Genomic DNA, 17,632 nt, shown 5'->3' with positions numbered 1-17,632 from the left:
AAACATTTAAACAGTGATTTGGCTGTCATGTAGACAAGAACCACCAGCAGATGACAGTGTTTGATCATCAGTATATGTTATTAGCAAGGCCAAAAATAACCAAGGTCTTTCTCTTCTTCCGTATTAGAAACTAAAATTAAAATTTAAAAAAAAAAATTTTTTTTACAGTCTATGATTAGAAACGGGAAGAATGATTGTCTGGGTGGGTGGTATGATTATCATGAAGTGATATGGTCATCTTTTACATTTCTGAATTAAAAATTAATTTAGTTATTTTTGATGGACACAAATAAAACATTCAAAGGTGGTGTAACAATCTTGTGATAATAATAAAGAAAATATAATATTTTAAGGCTAAAAAAACTATTTTAGCCGTCTTTTTTATTATCATTAAATAAAAAAGCAATAAACATAAGTTTTCTTTTTAATTATTAATATTTTAAAAACTTCAAAAGTCAGTGTAGTATATCTAGAATTTTCTTTATAAGGGAACGTTTTGTTTTTCCTCACTTATGATAAACTCATGTTTATATTATAAAATTTATGAATGTATTCTAACGACTTTGAAAACTTTTCAAAGTTTTGAACATGCACTTGTGTATTGAACATGCACTTGTGTATTGAACATGCACTTGTGTATTGAACATGCACTTGTGTATTGAACATGCACTTGTAGTGTACTTCAAATTTTAAAAGTATATTTTGAGAGCACACTTTCATAAATGTTTAATACACTAAGGTACATTTTAAAAATGTGCACTTTTTAAGGTTTAACTTTAAAGTACATTTTTAATTATGTTTTAATAATATTTTGTCATGATTTAAATAAGAACACTTATTTTTATGTGTTGACTGATATGCTAAAGTACACACTTGATTTGAAAATTGCAAGTAACATGTTAAGTGTCTGAAAACATTACATTCAGTTTGCAATTAAGTTTATTCTTTTAAAGTATACTGTATAATTTCCATTCTAAGTACTCATTTTAAAAGTATGCTAAAGTGCACTTCTTATTCAAAAGGGTATGATTTTATTAAACCTGAAGTATTTGACCAGTAAAGTAAATGTGTAGATGTCTGCAGTTTCACTAATCATGGAAATACAGTAATAATACAATTTAGACGAAAAGTTGGACCAAAAAGTTTCTCTTGTTTGTAGTTTTTTTATTTGACTTTTTTTCAATACACTGCTGAAAATGCAACTGTCTTCCTACATAAGAGCTTGTTTGTTTATCACTGATTTTTATTTTTAATATGCAAAAATACTTGATACTTCCTACAGTCATCAATGTAAAATTTTGTACCGTTTTTTCCACCCCAATGAAAAACTCACTAGATCTGTTTAAATAAGACATGGCCTATGTTTTGGAATAGCATACTACCATACTACTCATAATATTTCTTAGTATATAGTATGTATATTGTGCATAGTGTGTGATTCCTGGATGGCCATTTGCCAACGTATACATGCAGAACACACTGCACAGAATACTGTATGTGTTCCACAATGCAGTGTATCATATTTTGATGATAAACATGCAATATGATGAGGTCATGTGACAACAATTAGCATAGTACTTTTCCGAACACTTAAGGTTGCATATTTCATTCTGTTTCACTTAGTTTTTAATATAAAGCAGTATACAGTAGTGTGCAGTTTGCAGTAGCGATGTGCCCGAAGCCTAAATTCGGAAAGGCACAGAAAATGAATAATGCATTCTACGGAGCCCCTAAAGGGACATGTAAGGGTGGCTGCGATAGTCGGTTACATTACAGTACATAAGATTTCACTTATCACGTAAAGATAGTAAGGAAAGATACTGACAGGATGATGGCATAGAATTTGTTGCTCAAGAGATTCTGAGCGTTACTGACAAATATCTTACCTTGTAAAATGTGTGTTCAGTATCGCTGCTCCCTCTACATGGAGTACGATTGATCACGATTTTGAAAGTTAAAGTAAAAAAGCAAACACGTGTTCAAAAGTGTAAAAAAAAAGTGTATAATTGCGAGGGAACGTAAAAGCATTGAAATATATTTTCCTCCCATCTCATTATTTTTTTTCCATCACCATGTCCTTTTAGGGGCTCCGTAGAATGCATCATTTCCTTTCTGAACATAGTATTCGGCTTCAGGCACATTCCTAGTTTGCAGTATGCTAGTATTCCATTCTAAACATAGCCATTGACTGTTCACCAATGATTTTTCAAGTATATATATATATATCCCAACATTTCAGTCTGTTACAAAGATTCTTAATGTACATCTACACTAATTCACTATGGTCTCAAAAGAGAAGAAGGTAGCCTATTATAAACTCTTCTTTATAACTCTGGATCTGTCACATATCAGCGGACTTCTTCATAATCAGCCCTTTGTTTATCATTCATCTTGTCAAATGTTTTTGACAGAATTTGTTGATGCTCATGATGTGAAACATGAGGTATCCTGGTACTGAATGGCTCAATTTAACTGCATAGGAACATATTTGTCATCCTCTTTTAGTCATACACTATATACAAAATCAACAAAACCAGCAACACAACATCTATCCACACAGTTACTGTGGAATCATGGGAGCAGCCTGAGATGGGACATGGGAACAAGTTCTCTGATTGTTCATCTACTGTCCAGGGGCGTACGGCCAGCTGATGGAGCTTCCAGAGAGCTGCATGTCCCGGATAAGCGTCTCGATTGGCGTCTTGCCTACCAGCCGCATGAAGAAGAGTTGAGAGATGAGGTTGGCGGGAACGGCTCTCAGGGCAGGCAGTCGCAGCAGGAGTCGGCCGAAGCGCTGGGGCTGACCTGGATACTGTATGCGCTCGTACTCAGTCAGGGCCACCTGTGCTTTCTCCTGCAGGCTCTCGATGTGTGCCGGATCTGACAGCCCACATGCGTCTGAAGAGGAACACAGAGTTTACAACACAGCTGTAAGTGAAAGAACAGTAAAAAGCGAGCGCAATGGACATTTGGCATTGACTTTTTAGAAATCAGTTTGTGAAGAGTGACTTTTAGCATGTTGCTATGCCTGTACTAAAGCAGGGCTGCCAACTTTTGAGTTTTGAGGGGGGGGGGTCACTAAACTTCAATTTAATGAAGTTTAGTGACAACATGTTACAATGTTTACATTGTACAATGACTGGTAGTAGGCTATACAGTTTTTATTATTGCTTGACAAAAAATTCAAGATTTCAATTCCATTCTTCTTACATATTTATTTTAAATTTTATTTAAAAAAAATAATCTCACCTAATGCTGTAAACATAGAAGGCCTAATCTGCTGGTATTATTAAAGGTTAAAAATAACAAATTAAATATAATGCAGTTTTTGTTATAATAACAATTATTTAATGGCATAAGTAAAAATATAATAAATATGTAATATAGTGCTCAGCAAAATCTCCTCTCAAGCTATTTTTTCTATTCAATTAACATGGTCATTAAATGGCTTTCCTGAGGTAAATGTAACGTTATGTGACATAATTGTTCTCCTGCTGTTATATATTGACCTCTTTCAGTGGTTGAAAAATCCACGAGTGGTCGATATTATGTATACTTTCGGTAAGTTGTACTGCATCTTTAAATAAAAAAGTAACAGATGATCGGTTCACGTGCACTTGAACTGAGGCGCTCAGCAATCTGTCACGTCACATTTACAAGCGCCAAACGTATTTTTGTCTGAATTTCGTAATAAAATTGACGGAATCTAAGAGCTGAGAATTAGTTTAATATTAAAAGTACCTCTTTGCTCCGCAATTTTTCTGTGCGTGAGAAAATGGATGTGTGGCGTGAGAGCGTGTGAAAAGTGTCAATTGCGTGAGTCTCACGCTCAATGCAATGTTGCTATGCCTATGCCTTTCCTCACATGTTCTAAGGGCTTTTAGCATGTTGCTTTGCCTTTACTAACATGTTCGGAGGTTTTAGCATGTAGCATGTTATGCCTATGCCTTTACTAACATGTTCGGAGGTTTTAGCATGTTGCTATTCCTTTACTAACATGTTCTGAGGGCTTTTAGCATGTTGCTTTGCCTTTACTAACATGTTCTGAGGGCTTTTAGCATGTTGCTTTGCCTTTACTAACATGTTCTGGGAAGTTTTAGCATGTTGCTTTGCCTTTACTAACATGTTCTGAGGGCATGTTGCTTTGCCTTTACTAACATGTTCTGAGGGCATGTTGCTTTGCCTTTACTAACATGTTCTGAGGGCATGTTGCTTTGCCTTTACTAACATGTTCTGAGGGCTTTTAGCATGTTGCTTTGCCTTTACTAACATGTTCTGGGAAGTTTTAGCATGTTGCAATGCCTTTACTAAAGTGTTTTGAGGGCTTTTAGCATGTTGCTTTGCCTTTACTAACATGTTCTGGGAGGTTTTAGCATGTTGCTTTGCCTTTACTAACATGTTCTGAGGGCATGTTGCTTTGCCTTTACTAACATGTTCTGAGGGCATGTTGCTTTGCCTTTACTAACATGTTCTGAGGGCATGTTGCTTTGCCTTTACTAACATGTTCTGGGAGGTTTTAGCATGTTGCAATGCCTTTACTAACATGTTCTAAGGGCTTTTAGCATGTTGCTTTGCCTTTACTAACATGTTCTGGGAAGTTTTAGCATGTTGCTTTGCCTTTACTAAAGTGTTTTGAGGGCTTTTAGCATGTTGCTTTGCCTTTACTAACATGTTCTGGGAAGTTTTAGCATGTTGCAATGCCTTTACTAACATGTTCTAAGGGCTTTTAGCATGTTGCTTTGCCTTTACTAACATGTTCTGGGAAGTTTTAGCATGTTGCTTTGCCTTTACTAAAGTGTTTTGAGGGCTTTTAGCATGTTGTTTTGCCTTTACTAACATGTTCTGGGAGGTTTTAGCATGTTGCAATGCCTTTACTAACATGTTCTAAGGGCTTTTAGCATGTTACTTTGCCTTCACTAACATGTTCTGAGAGGTTTTAAGCAAGTTGCTATGCATTTACTAATATGTTCTGAATGATTTTAGCATGTAAATATGCATTTACTGTTATTTAATGTGCTATTGTGAGAGGTTTTAGCATTGTTTGCATGTTTTACAAACATGTTCTAAGTGATTTAGCATGTAGTTATGCACTTACTAACATGTTTTGAATGGTTTTTAACATGTTGCTGCTATGCCTTTACTAACTTGTATTGAGGGGTTTTGGAATGATGCTTTGTGTTCACGTGTTATGAGAGGTTATAACTTTTTGCTATACCTTTACTAACATGTTCTGAGATGTTTTAGCATTTTGCTAAGCCTTTCCTAATGTTTTCTGAGGGGTATTAGCATGTGGCTATGTCTTTACTGAATAGTTTTAGCAAATTGCTAAGCATTTAAGAGGTTCTACTATTTGCTATGTGGTTAAAAAAGTTCTTAGTGGTTTTAAGCAAGTTGCTATGCAGTTTGTAGGGTGTTCGGGGGATTGCTATATGGTTACTCAAGTCAAAATTTTAGCACAAAAGTTTCTGTGATTGTAATAGACATGGCTAAATGCCTCTTGAATGTGGTGAAAGGTAGGCGAAAATGTTAAGTTTGATAACCTACAATATAATAGCACTCCTCTCAAAGACAGTGTTTGTGTAAATAGTCTGGGACGAGTCTAAGCAAATTAATTCAGATTTGTATTCCTAAGTATAAACCATAGTAATAGTTATGTATTACTATGAATATCTTGATTTAATAATGATTTTGGTGAGAATTCTACAAGACTGTAATTTTGGAATATATTTCTAACATGGGTTCATCACTCACCTGGTGAGAAAAGAGCGATGGCTTTCAGACAGCTATATTCAGCAGAATCCACCTGCAGTCGAGCCAGTTTGTCCACCTGGTCCTGGAAGACCCGCACCTGGTCCATGAAGGACACGACGCGGTCAGCGGGCATGGGGGAGGAGTGAAAACCAGCAGCTGCTAGTAGGGGGGCCGTGTGCAGGGGCAGAGCCGATTGAGCTGCATTCAGGATGAACAGTTCACTCCAGCTGAGCCTCAGAAGGGCCACCTGCTCCGACACGGGCAGGTCAGGAAAGTACGGAATATTCCGGGCCCACTCTATGGTACTGAAGAGCAGTCGGGCTGCCAGCTCACATATATTGTCAATGCCCATGATGGAGCTGTTGGCTCCTGTGAGCTGCTGGCCGCACTGGGCTCCGTAGCGGCTGTTGGGGTACGGCTCTGCCCTCAGCAGCTGGGAGATGAGTTCAGACACTGGCTGACCATTATAGAAATCAGCACCCATGCCCGGACCTCCTCCAACATCACCGCCTGCTCCAACCATGGAGGCTGGGCTGATGCCTGCGTGTGAGGGAGGAATTCGACCACGCTGGACCGCTGGAAAATAAAATAAAAAATCCAACAAATTATAAACAAATAACTCCCTATTCCAATGATGAAAGTAACATGAAACTGGCAAATTTATGTAGGAAATTGTTTTTTTCAGGACAACTGTCAGGTATTTAGTAAAAATAAACAAGAATGTATTTACAATGTTTACATTACACATATTACTGGTTTGCTGACCTTCTTTCCTCATACCGACCCGGAAGCACTTCTTCAGACGGCAGTACTGACACTGATTACGGTGGTGCTGATCAATCTGACACTCTCTGTTTGACCTGTGAAGGTAATTTAGATACCTTTGAGCCGAGAAAGTACACGAGATAACAAAGAGTAATTAAGATTTAGCACTTTTCCAAAGATAATGAGCGTTCAAATAAACAGAGAAACTGTAAATAGTCGTGAACATCATTTACAGATTGAATTTGTTTTGTCATGTTGCATGATTAAAACAAGATCAAATTCTTAAATAAATAAAAATAAATATATTTGAAATATATTTTCAGAATATATTTTGTAATATATGCAAATATTTGAAATTGGCCCAATAAATATATTTCACACTTAACATCATATATATTTTTTATATTTGAGAATATATTTCACTGTATTTGGAATATATGCCACATATATTTTTGACACTTTTGGGGACCCATACAGAAAAAAATACATTGAATATATTCTGAAATATAACAAAAATATATGATGTTAAGTGTGAAATATATTTATTGGGCCAATTTCAAATATTTGCATATATTCCAAAATATATTCTGAAAATTTTGATACCTTTGAGCCGAGAAAGTACACGAGATAACAAAGCGTAATTAAGATTTAGCACTTTTCCAAAGATAATGAGCGTTCAAATAAACAGAGAAACTGTAAATAGTTGTGAACATCATTTACAGATTGAATTTGTTTTGTCATGTTGCATGATTAAAACAAGATCAAATTCTTAATGAAATAATATTTCAATAATATTTTCCCTGAATATTATTTAAATGTCTGCTTGGGGTATGTTTACTGGACAACGATGTACTAAATCAGTCCTTACATTTTTCCTCTGTGTTTTCGCGCATACAGATGACAACGTTGTCAAAACTATTCCTGTCTACAGGGATCCACGAAAACGACTAAAAACACTTGTGTTCTACTGCCAGGCCAGTAGTTGGCGATGTCACTTTCTAAAGAAACACCATCCACCTGTAGACTAAATATGCGCATGCGCATTTAACAACGTTTTTTTGTAGTTTACACAAGGACTATAATGGTTTTCAAAAACTTTGAATCTCTATTTTAAAACTTTGCATTTTCAGGCCTCCAAAACGTAATTGTTGTGTAACTGAAAGGCCAAATGCATAAAGTTTTTAGTTGAAAACGGTGTCATGTAGTCCTTTTGTCATACTAATACTATCCATTCCTGACATGGAAATTTTGTGTAGAATAAAGGCATATCTTGGGAATATTGTTATATTGAGACTTGACATAACTACACAAAACAATCTTAAGTAAACCCCATACACAAAATAAATATATTTGAAATATATTTTCAGAATATATTTTGGAATATATGCAAATATTTGAAATTGGCCCAATAAATACATTTCACACTTAACATCATTTATTTTTATTTTATTTTTTCTCAGAATATATTTCACTGTATTTGGAATATATGCCACATATATTTTTGACACTTTTGGGGACCCATACAGAAAAAAATACATTGAATATATTCTGAAATATAACAAAAATATATGATGTTAAGTGTGAAATATATTTATTGGGCCAATTTCAAATATTTGCATATTCCAAAATATATTCTGAAAATATATTTCAAATATATTTCTTTTGTGTATGGGACATCAGCTTCACTGTAATTTAAGACACAATCACCTTTATAAATGAAAGATTAAATAAATTTTATTGGATTGTATAAGTGTCTCCCAGTTAATTGTCACAATCCCTAAAACTAGTACAACTGCATTAAGTAAATTTGCAAGAAAAGAAATGTTGTCCATTCATTCCAAATGTTTCCATGGCAGCAGGGCTAATGTTAGATCTGCTGTAAGAGACCAATTACACACAACATGCACAATTGTGTTTCGACAGCCATGTATATATGTGCCACATTCAGCTGTAATGGCTGGGTATTTTTGAGGAAATGGAAATGTAGCATGTTACATGTTGCTCGGAACAACACAATCACAGCCAATTAAGTTTGCAGTTGGTTTGCAAAAACTCAGATTTCAGGAACTGTTGGTGATTAAATCGCTGGTGGACATGCTGTTGTTTTTTCATACAATTGAACTCTGCTCAACTTCTGTCGCATCGCAGTTTCTGTCACCTCAAAAGTCCAGTTTAAAATGACTTGCAGTTTCTTTGTCATTGTCAGTATTAGTGCTCATCAATGAGAGATAGCTTGGCTGCGTCCAAAATCGCATACTCTCTTGAGTAGGTACTTCTTTTGAATAAGTAATTACTTTGTGTGTTCGAATGTAATCTGGACATACTACATTCGCCATGTTGTCATTATCATGTGACCTAGCAGCATCAGTTGCATTGCTTCACTGCCATTCATAAATCCTCTCCTGCTGCCTACTTTTGCCTACTAGTACTGAGAATTCTTTCACCTACTATATAGTAGGGAAGTATGCGATTTCGGATGCAGCCCTTGTATGGCTAGTCGTTTGCTGCGTTGTACCTGGTTCGGACAAGGTGTAAGTGACCTGACTGGTGAAATACAATTGTGCTCAAGTAAGAAAGGATTTGATGCAATGTGAAATCAGATCCTCTTTACTTGCAGAAAATGGCCTAAATCTTAACATTAGTACTTATTACTTGATTAACATTATAACATGATTACTTTATTTATTCATCTCCTCTATTACAGGCTCTGATTCATGAGTATGTTAATGTTCACTTACATACACTCTAATTTTAATGTCAGTAAGAGGTTAGTAGAGTTCACAGAAAGTTCAGCCAAATTCCTTTGCTGAGCTACATCTGGAAACTGAGCGTGTGACTGGCTGTTGTCTTACCAGTCACAAACCAGTTAATTTCTTTTATGTGGGAAAACATGAACCTGTTTGCTTAACAATGGAAGACGGCGTGATAGATAATGCATCTGTGTTTCTCACCTGCAAGTGTAGTTGAGGTTCCGTCTGATGCTCCTTTTAAAGAAACTCTTACAGCCTTCGCAGGTGAAAACGCCATAGTGCTTGCCGCTGGATTTGTCTCCACACACACCGCAGTCCACCACGCAGGCCTTGTCCTCCTCGCCACCTTCCACGTCGCTGTTCCCTGCCCGGGGCGAGCTCCCCTCCTCCTCCCCCCGCAGGTAACCTTTCTCAGCGAGTCCATTAGCGCTGCCGTTGGGGTTGGCCCATCCCCCGCTCACCATGGCCATCTCTGTGTACACCAGCAGGAGCTGCTTGAGAAACCTTCCCGCGTCGAGAATTCAGAGCCGCCCCGGAGCGAATCCCTTTAAGCTGCAGACAGTAAGCCGAACAAGTCAGACTTGGAGGAAAAACACGTTTAACAGTACTCTGAAGACCTCCAAGGCTTACCAGGCTGACATGTTTTTGCCGCCAAATGTCATATCAAAATCCCGTGAGGGGAGCGCTCATCCCTGTTGCTTTTCTTCATGTCCTCTAACCACAAAAACTCTGAAGATCTCAAGATCCCTTTGATTCAATGAGTCAGTTCAGAGTTGGACATCTTACCTTGCCCTTTTCACAGGAAATGATAAATTACACATAAACGCACCCAGACTTCGGGGGAAAAAACAAGCTCATCCACATGCTGCGCAGCTCGGAGACGTGGATAAAATGAAACTCCTTCTCACTAGGAAAACCTAGTCGACATGCCCCCTAGTAACCAACAAGTTAAACCAGTTCCTTCTGTGCTGAGAAACACGCCGCTGTGTTTAGAAACGTTACGGGTATTACAGTTCAATTGGGTAGGTTTGACTCAACCTGCCAGTGTTATTTGTATTCATTTGTTTTAATCACCTACAGAAGAAAAATCACTTAGTATCTCGATAGTTTCCACTAATCTCATAAGTGTCTTCTCCAGAGTTTCAGAAGAGTTCCTCAACAGTGTTCTCTGAAGATACCAATGTCTTTGAACTCAAACATTTCTCATAAAATTCTTCCGAGACCATGTTAACTGAGATATCAGCATCCATTTTATAGCATTATGGTTTAACTGTGGTCTAATTTGTGTCTACTTTTACTTTCCCTAAGCGTTAGGAGAATCTGAGAGTTGATAACTGAGAACTCCAGTCCCCTGAGCTATGAAAGAGCAACATCTGAGCAATAAAATCTGGGGTTATCTAAACTTCATACAATCCAAAAGAAACTGCCTCCTTTAAACTGCAAGTAAAGAGTTGATTTCCAAACAGCACTAAACCACAATGCCAAACATGCAGACAGCAACCTGGGTAATGATAAACAGAACTCAGCCCCCACCCTTCTCCTCAAGGATCAAAGTTCAAGAAAGTTCCTTGGTCTTTCCCGTTGTTAAACAACACAATCCAGAATGCTCTTTCAACTTGCTTCTCACTGTAGAGAAGGAAGCACCTTTTGACCGACCATGCAGAGGAAAGTCTCAGTACGCTCTGTGCAAATACGACAGAGAGTCCTTCCGTACCTTGTTTCGTCAGTGCCGGTTCGTCCAGCCGTATGGTCTACGGGGCCTCAGCATTTCCAGGAACCGATCCGAAGCTCTTTTAACCGTCTGCCACTTCCCATCCCCTTCTTTTCTCCATTCATCAGTAAATCATGAGATCCAGCAGTCAGGAGAGACAGCTGACCCGAGCGTCTGTGGTGACTGGCCAACAAACCTTGCACTGTTCTCTGTCTCCCTCTCTCTCTCTCTCTCCCTCTCTCTGAGTAGTGGCGGGTGAGCGAGCGTGTGTCTGTGTGTTCAGGGATTTGACACTGCTATTCAAGCCCTCTGGTTGCCATGGTGCCGCCTGCCTTATAAGGGTAATAGAGTCAAAGAGCAGTGAGTGGGCTGTAGCCACTCTACACAAACAACCAGGAATGTGTTACCACACACACGGTTAACCCCTCAAGGGGTGATCATAGGTACACTCAGCATGCATCTTAGGATGGTGAAGACATCCTAAGTGAAGATCTCAACATCAGAAGGTAATGATAAGGTGTGTTAGTGGTGAATTACATGACAGATTACAGCCAAAGATTTTATTTTAAAGCTTGTTATTTCACTGCAGAAAGTTACTCACCAAACTTTAGCTTGGACAGTGTCAAAAAAAAACTAAAAAACATGCAGGCCCTGTATTTCTTCTTATTTCAATCATAACCAAATATTATTAAAGAAGTCTTTATTTTATATAGATGTATTCTGGGAGAGTACTGAGTACTGTGCTGAGCAGCTGTAAATGTGGTGTATTTGTGCAGTGAAGAGCTTAGAGCTGATTTGTTAATCTGATTTAGAGCTTTTTTAGATCACTCTCTGAGGAGGAAGCTCACGGAAATCTTTTTGTCTTCTCATCTGATTGTTTTGGCTTTTACCCTGCTGAGAAAACTGAAGCTGGTTTGGTCTTAGCTGGTTTTGGTTTCCAAGCCTGACCTGGTGTCAAAACTCTCCTAAAACCAGCAAACAGGGTTATGTCAGATGTTACAACCACAAAAGTTTTTTTTTTTATATATATATAATAATTTTATAATCATTTCAATATTTTCACCTTTTTTTCTTTATTTTCTTTATCTTTGACACTCTTAAATGACTTCTTTGTGATACAGTATATTCTAATACAAATTGATACTATTTCTTTGTATTGATGCTATTTTGTTATTTTCCAAGTCATGTTTATTCTTTTTAATCATTTAAAAATTTGCATCCAACAAATTTCAAATGGCACCTTTTGAGCCATTTGTTCTCTGCTCTCTTTGCTTGCTTTGCTGTGTTTTTTTTTTTCACTCTGTGTTTCCAGGTTTCTGGGGCTGAATTGTTGGTCTTTGATCCGTAATACAGCCTCTCCTGGAGTCTCTCTTTTCAACAAAGGCAATATATATCTCAGATTATCATAGATCATTTACCTAGTACCTAGTATGCGCACACATTGGAACATCCAGTCATAATTTCAGAATTTTCATAAATTTTATTCTGCCCTTAATTCTTTCCTTTTATCATCTGTATTATAGTATTGGCGTTTACAAAGGTTTTATTCTTATCAGATTTTTCAGGGAAAAGCTTAGTTTCAACGATGCTGTGGCCTTACAACATTAATAGCCCAGACAGTCTGAGCTCTTGGTTCAGGTGTTGAGGAATGTGGTAAGTGGGTTTAAACTTTAACCATTTCATAGGTGTAAAACCATTTGCCCGGGCAACACACAAACACACACTGAACTCAGCATCTATTAGCGTCATGGTGCTCTCTGACCCAAACGAGAGGTCTGTCTCCCGATGTTGTGGAACCTTTGACCTTAACAGAGAGACTGAGCGTCCGACACTGACCAGCACGCCGCAGCAGGCCGTACAGGAACATCTGCTAGGGCCACAGCGGAGCACGGCAGGGCCAAGAATCAACATCCTCCACCCTGAGAAAAACAGAGAAAACTGCCCTCATTCGGTGGGAAAGTCACACTTGAGCAATTGTTATTCAAATAAGTTGACCTCAGTATTGATTACAAGGTTTTTAAAGATGTGTTGCACCAACTAATTATTTAGTCAAGTGTTCCTCTAAACAAAGGTGGAATAATTAAAATAATACTTGATTATGTTCCTATAAAATCTATAAAAGTATCACCTTGTCAAGCACTTAACGTTAGCACAAGTAAAGGCATATACTACATTTTGAACAAAAAAAATTAAATTGTGTAAACCAATTTGAATAAAATGTAGAGAAAATAAATTACAAAAAATAAATTTTATTTATTTACAAAATTTTATTAATTTAAAATAAAATCAATTATTTTACTTTATTCTCTACATTTCTGCAGCTTTTGTGTAGTTAACTTTTCAAAACTAGTAGAGAGAGAGAGAGAGAGAGAGAGAGCTCAACACACTGCAACTGAAGAAAAGACATGCAAATAGAAAAAAAATAGGAAACTAAGAAACCATCGACAGTTTGACAACACATTCTCTGCAAATACTCACAACGCAACCACATACAGAAAGAAGGTTGAGTTGTGAGTATTTGTAGCGCGTTTCTGTATTTGGTTGTGTTGTGAGTATTTGCAGCACATGTGTTGGCAAACTGATGAAGATGTTTCTTAATTTACTGGTGTTTTCTTCTATTCTTATGCGCTTTCTTCAGTTGCAGCGTGTTGAGCTCTCTCAGCCACTGTAATTTTTGTTTGTTTTTTTGCGATTGATTGCATTAAATTTGTCACTGCAATATTAAACATTTTTAACTGTAATGATTAGCAAAAGTAAATAAATTGCACTAAAAATACAAAACTACCATTTTGCAGCTGAGACAGGGAAAACAAGGGATGGAGCAAGAAGGAGGGAAAGAAAAAAGGGTCAACTGGGATTATTCAATGGGCTCTAATACGCTCAATGAAGACATCTTATTGGGTAAAGGGATTACAAACATGCTCCCTTCAGGCCCATGCTGCCTGCTTTCACCTCTAAGATTCTTACTCTCTTAATCCGTCTCTTACTAGAAAACAGAGTTAGGGTTTTATGTGAGGTCAGTGTTTGTGTGGTGTAGTGGTTTTGGGTCAGTTAGGGTTGTGCATGGAGACTTCAATGTATCCAATCTAGCAATGATACAGTATGTTATTATTTGAAGGGTTAGTTCACCTAAACACTGCCAAGATAATAAAAAACACTATTATAGTCTTTTGAAGCCATACAAGCCATTATTGTTTAAAAAGTCAGTGCTCCCTATTCACTTTTGTATACCTACTGAAAAGATCAGTTTGGACATTTTGCTAAATATCTCCATTTCAGTTCCATTAGTTCAGTTTGGAAGGAATGTGAGTAGGTGTTTTTATTAATTTATCCACGCTTTAATAGTCTGTAGGACATCTGAAATAAAAGAAAGAGAAAAAGAGAGAACAGAAAAACATTCACTCATTTGATCAGGGTCAAACCTCTTTTTTGATCTGAATAGCAGTATGCTTTACTGCTAAGTACTGAGTGTGAGAGGTTAAGAGTGAAGAAAGGGAGGGCCAGAGGAAATGAGAGGAAAACAGTGTAAGAGGAAAAAGAGAGCATTGACATCTGTGAGAAAAAGAGCATCGGCCAGCCACAATCCGCTCATGCTGTTAAGGGGGAAGCGCATTTAAATGTGACATGATGTTTGGGGTAAATGAGGTGACCTTAACCCTGTGGGTCAGAGCCTGCTGTGTGTGCGTGTGTGCTTTCGAAGCGGGGGTGGGGTCCTAATAACCCATCCCCCGTGCTGTGATTGACAGCTCTTGTTTTTGTGAGTTTTTTCCCAGGGATCGGAACATCCCTAAGCTCTTAAAACACTTTACACGACACAGATGCTGCTGGATTTGTGTGACATGCTCTTCATGATAGATTATCGTATTTGAAGTTCCTGCGTTGTATGACGTCTGTATGGATGTGAATTAGTTATGAATAACTAATAAATAAATAGTGTGCCAAATTTTTAGTCTTATTTTAAAATATGGGTAACACTTCATTTCGATGGTCCACTTTAGACATTCTACTAACTATAAGTGACTTTGCAACTACATGTCAACAAACTCTCATTAAAGTATTAGTAGACTGGCTAATATCTGTTAACAGATGGGATGCAAGCAATGTATACTTTGGGACAAGTATTTGAAACTGATTGAAACTGATATTCGAATGGTCAGTCGTATTGCCTAGCCATACGCTATGGGAGAACTCCTTTTCTCTGAATACTGAAGCCCTTTATAAAATAACGCAGTGCTACTGCACAGCCATAACAGTGCTGAGGCTTACTCGCACGCTATTGGCTGGTCAGTAAGAACTGCACGAACCAATGGCAGAGCGGCGTAACTGTGCGAACCAATCGGTACGAAGCCCGCTGTGCTGAGCGCAGAGCCCGCCAGAAGGGGCGGGGCATCTGCCTATAAAAGACGCTAGATTTAGCCATGGATTCAGAATAAATCTCCTTCAGCAACGAATCCTGTTCTTCACTGGCGAACTACGAAGCCTACGCCTTCTTCGCCGTGTCTTGAGGAGCCTGTAGCGGAACAGAGAGCGAGCCAGCGGCCAGCCTGATTCAGCACGCTCTCCCGCCAGCGATCTCGAGCAAGCTGTTGCGCTGTTTTTCCCCTGTGCTCGGTTAAAGAGCATTTTTCCTCTTCCACACCACACGAGGGTCGACAGCGCCGCCACCCTTAGCCAACCAGGCTGAGGCTTGGAAAGCCATCCCTGGTGTGTCACGATGGGTTATAAACACTTTGCGGGCATAATCCACACTTCGGTGAAAAAGCAACATGCCTCCGCGCCGAAGTGATGAGCTTATTGGAAAAAGGGTGAGAAGTACATGGATGCAGCGCTTTCCCCTTTAAGACAAATGGGAATACACTACCTCGACGACTGGCTCATTCTGGCCCGGTCGAAGGAGGAACTGAACCATCACAGATCTGTGCTCCTCTGCCATTTAAAATGTCTAGGACTCAGAATAAATACAGCCAAGAGCTCTCTGCTTCCAAGGAAGAGGATTTCCTTCCTGGGTGCTGTTTTAGACTCGGCCCAAATGAGGGCGTGGCTGTCAGACGAGTGACTCCCCGGGCCCAGTGTCGAGTGACTTTGACGGACCCACCTGTTCAAAGTGGGCCCATTCCCCCCCAAGCGTGGCGCCACGGCTGCATCAGAGCCCTGGTCTAGTCCCAGTCTCTTCGAGTCAGGGGTAAGCTTGGTAATGGTCTCGAGACGGATGGTTGTCACCACGGATGCCTACAACACAGGATGGGGTGCTCTGTGCAAGGGCGAACCGGCCTCCGGCTCTTGGACAAGTACGGAGGCGTGGCTGCATATCAACTGCCTAGAAATGCTGGCGGTTTTGCTGGTCCTCAAAACCTTCTTACCACATCTAAAATTTCACCATGTCCTGGTCCGAACGGACAACACGACAGTTGTGTCCTATATAAACCGCCAAGGTGGGCTCAAGTCGAGACGGCTGTACAAACTGGCCAGGAGTCTCCACTTATGAGCACAAGGCAACCTGCGCTCGCTGAGAGTGACACACATGCCGGGCAGACTGAACCAGGGAGCAGATATGCTGTCCCGGGGCAACGTGTCCCCAGGAGAATGGACCATCCATCAACGGTTCAAATGATCTCGAATGATCTCGCAGAGGTAGACCTCTTCGCCTCCAAAGACAACTGTCATTGTCCGATATATTTCTCAAAGAGCAGGGAGGCACTGGCCCACAACTGGCCCAGCCTTCCCCTTTACGCTTTTCCTCTGGTCTCGCTCCTCCCTCAGGTCATAAAAAGGATCAGGGAGGGCGGACATTCAGTCCTACTCGTGGCCCCTCTCTGGCGGACCCAACCTTGGTTCCCCGAGTTGATTCAGCTGCTCACAGCAGCCCCATGGCCGATACCCCTGAGGAAAGACCTCCTTTCTCAGGCGAACAGGACGATTTAGCACCCCCGTCCCAAACTGTGGGCCCTCAACGTATGGCCCCTCGACGGGAGTTTACGGACCTCCCAGCAGGTGTCCTAAACACAATCAGCGAGGCAAGAGCTCCGTCTACGAGACGCCTCTACGCTCTGAAGTGGTCTGTGTTCTCTGACTGGTGCTCAGCCAGGAACCAGGACCCAGTCTCGTGTGAAGTATCACTGATACTTTCTTTTCTCCAAGAGCTGCTGGATGCAGGCCGTACTCCATCCACGCTCAAGGTTTATGTGGCAGCCATCGCAGCCTCTCATGCGCCGGTGGCTGGCCAGTCAGTTGGGAGGAGCAACATGATTGTCTGCTTCCTGAGGGAAGCTAGAAGACTCAATCCTCCCCTACGGTGCCCTCCTGGGATCTATCCACGGTCTTTCGGGCTCTTAAGGGACCTCCATTCGAGCCGCTACAGACGGCCGAATTGAAACTGCTCTCGCTCAAAACTGCACAACTGTTAGCTTTAGCACCAGTTAAGTGAGTGGGGGACCTTCAAGCGCTCTCTGTCATCACTTCCTGTCTGGAGTTTGGCCCGGCTGACTCTAAAGTCATCCTCAAACAAATACACGGTTATGTGCCCAAAGTGCTATGTTGAGTGCTCCGCTCAGTACAGACAGTCAGAGCAGCTCTTTGTGAGCTTCGGTGGCCGCACCAAAGGGCTTCCGGTCACGAAGCAGAGATTGTCCAGATGGCTGGTTGACGCTATCGCTCT

The 17,632-nt window shown here is 39.8% G+C and overlaps 1 protein-coding gene across 2 annotated transcripts; it reads right to left on the bottom strand.

Annotated features, from left to right (window-relative positions):
* Nucleotides 1-1,180: 1,180 nt before the first annotated feature.
* On the bottom strand, nucleotides 1,181-11,294 carry nr2f6b (nuclear receptor subfamily 2, group F, member 6b). Of its 2 annotated transcripts, XR_014029518.1 has the most exons (6): nucleotides 10,981-11,294; nucleotides 9,468-9,818; nucleotides 6,517-6,611; nucleotides 5,752-6,327; nucleotides 2,131-2,898; nucleotides 1,181-1,730 (listed from the first exon to the last, which is right to left on the bottom strand). XR_014029518.1 is itself a non-coding variant. In XM_081358278.1 (5 exons), the coding sequence occupies exons 2-5, from the start codon at nucleotides 9,734-9,736 to the stop codon at nucleotides 2,624-2,626; spliced, it is 1,215 nt and encodes a 404-aa protein (XP_081214404.1). In that variant the 5' UTR covers nucleotides 9,737-9,818; nucleotides 10,981-11,294; the 3' UTR covers nucleotides 1,181-2,623. The 2 variants fall into 2 exon arrangements, 1 of the variants encoding a protein (XP_081214404.1); XM_081358278.1 differs by having other exon boundaries at nucleotides 1,181-2,898.
* Nucleotides 11,295-17,632: the final 6,338 nt, after the last annotated feature.

The sequence above is a fragment of the Scardinius erythrophthalmus genome, assembly GCF_964197995.2.
Source record: "Scardinius erythrophthalmus genome assembly, chromosome: 25".
NCBI lineage: Eukaryota > Metazoa > Chordata > Actinopteri > Cypriniformes > Leuciscidae > Scardinius > Scardinius erythrophthalmus.
Note: the sequence above shows the minus strand (reverse complement) of the source record. Positions and strands in the feature narration are given on the sequence as shown.

What these genes read in the sequence shown, in the direction of transcription:
- nr2f6b (XM_081358278.1), bottom strand. Translation starts at nt 9,736, where the DNA reads ATGGCCATGGTGAGCGGGGGATGGGCCAACCCCAACGGCAGCGCTAAT. An exon ending in AACCTCAACTACACTTGCAG is followed by an intron (nt 6,612 to 9,467) that starts GTGAGAAACACA and finishes TTACCTTCACAG; the next exon opens with GTCAAACAGAGAGTGTCAGA. An exon ending in CATCGCTCTTTTCTCACCAG is followed by an intron (nt 2,899 to 5,751) that starts GTGAGTGATGAA and finishes GTTCCTCTTCAG; the next exon opens with ACGCATGTGGGCTGTCAGAT.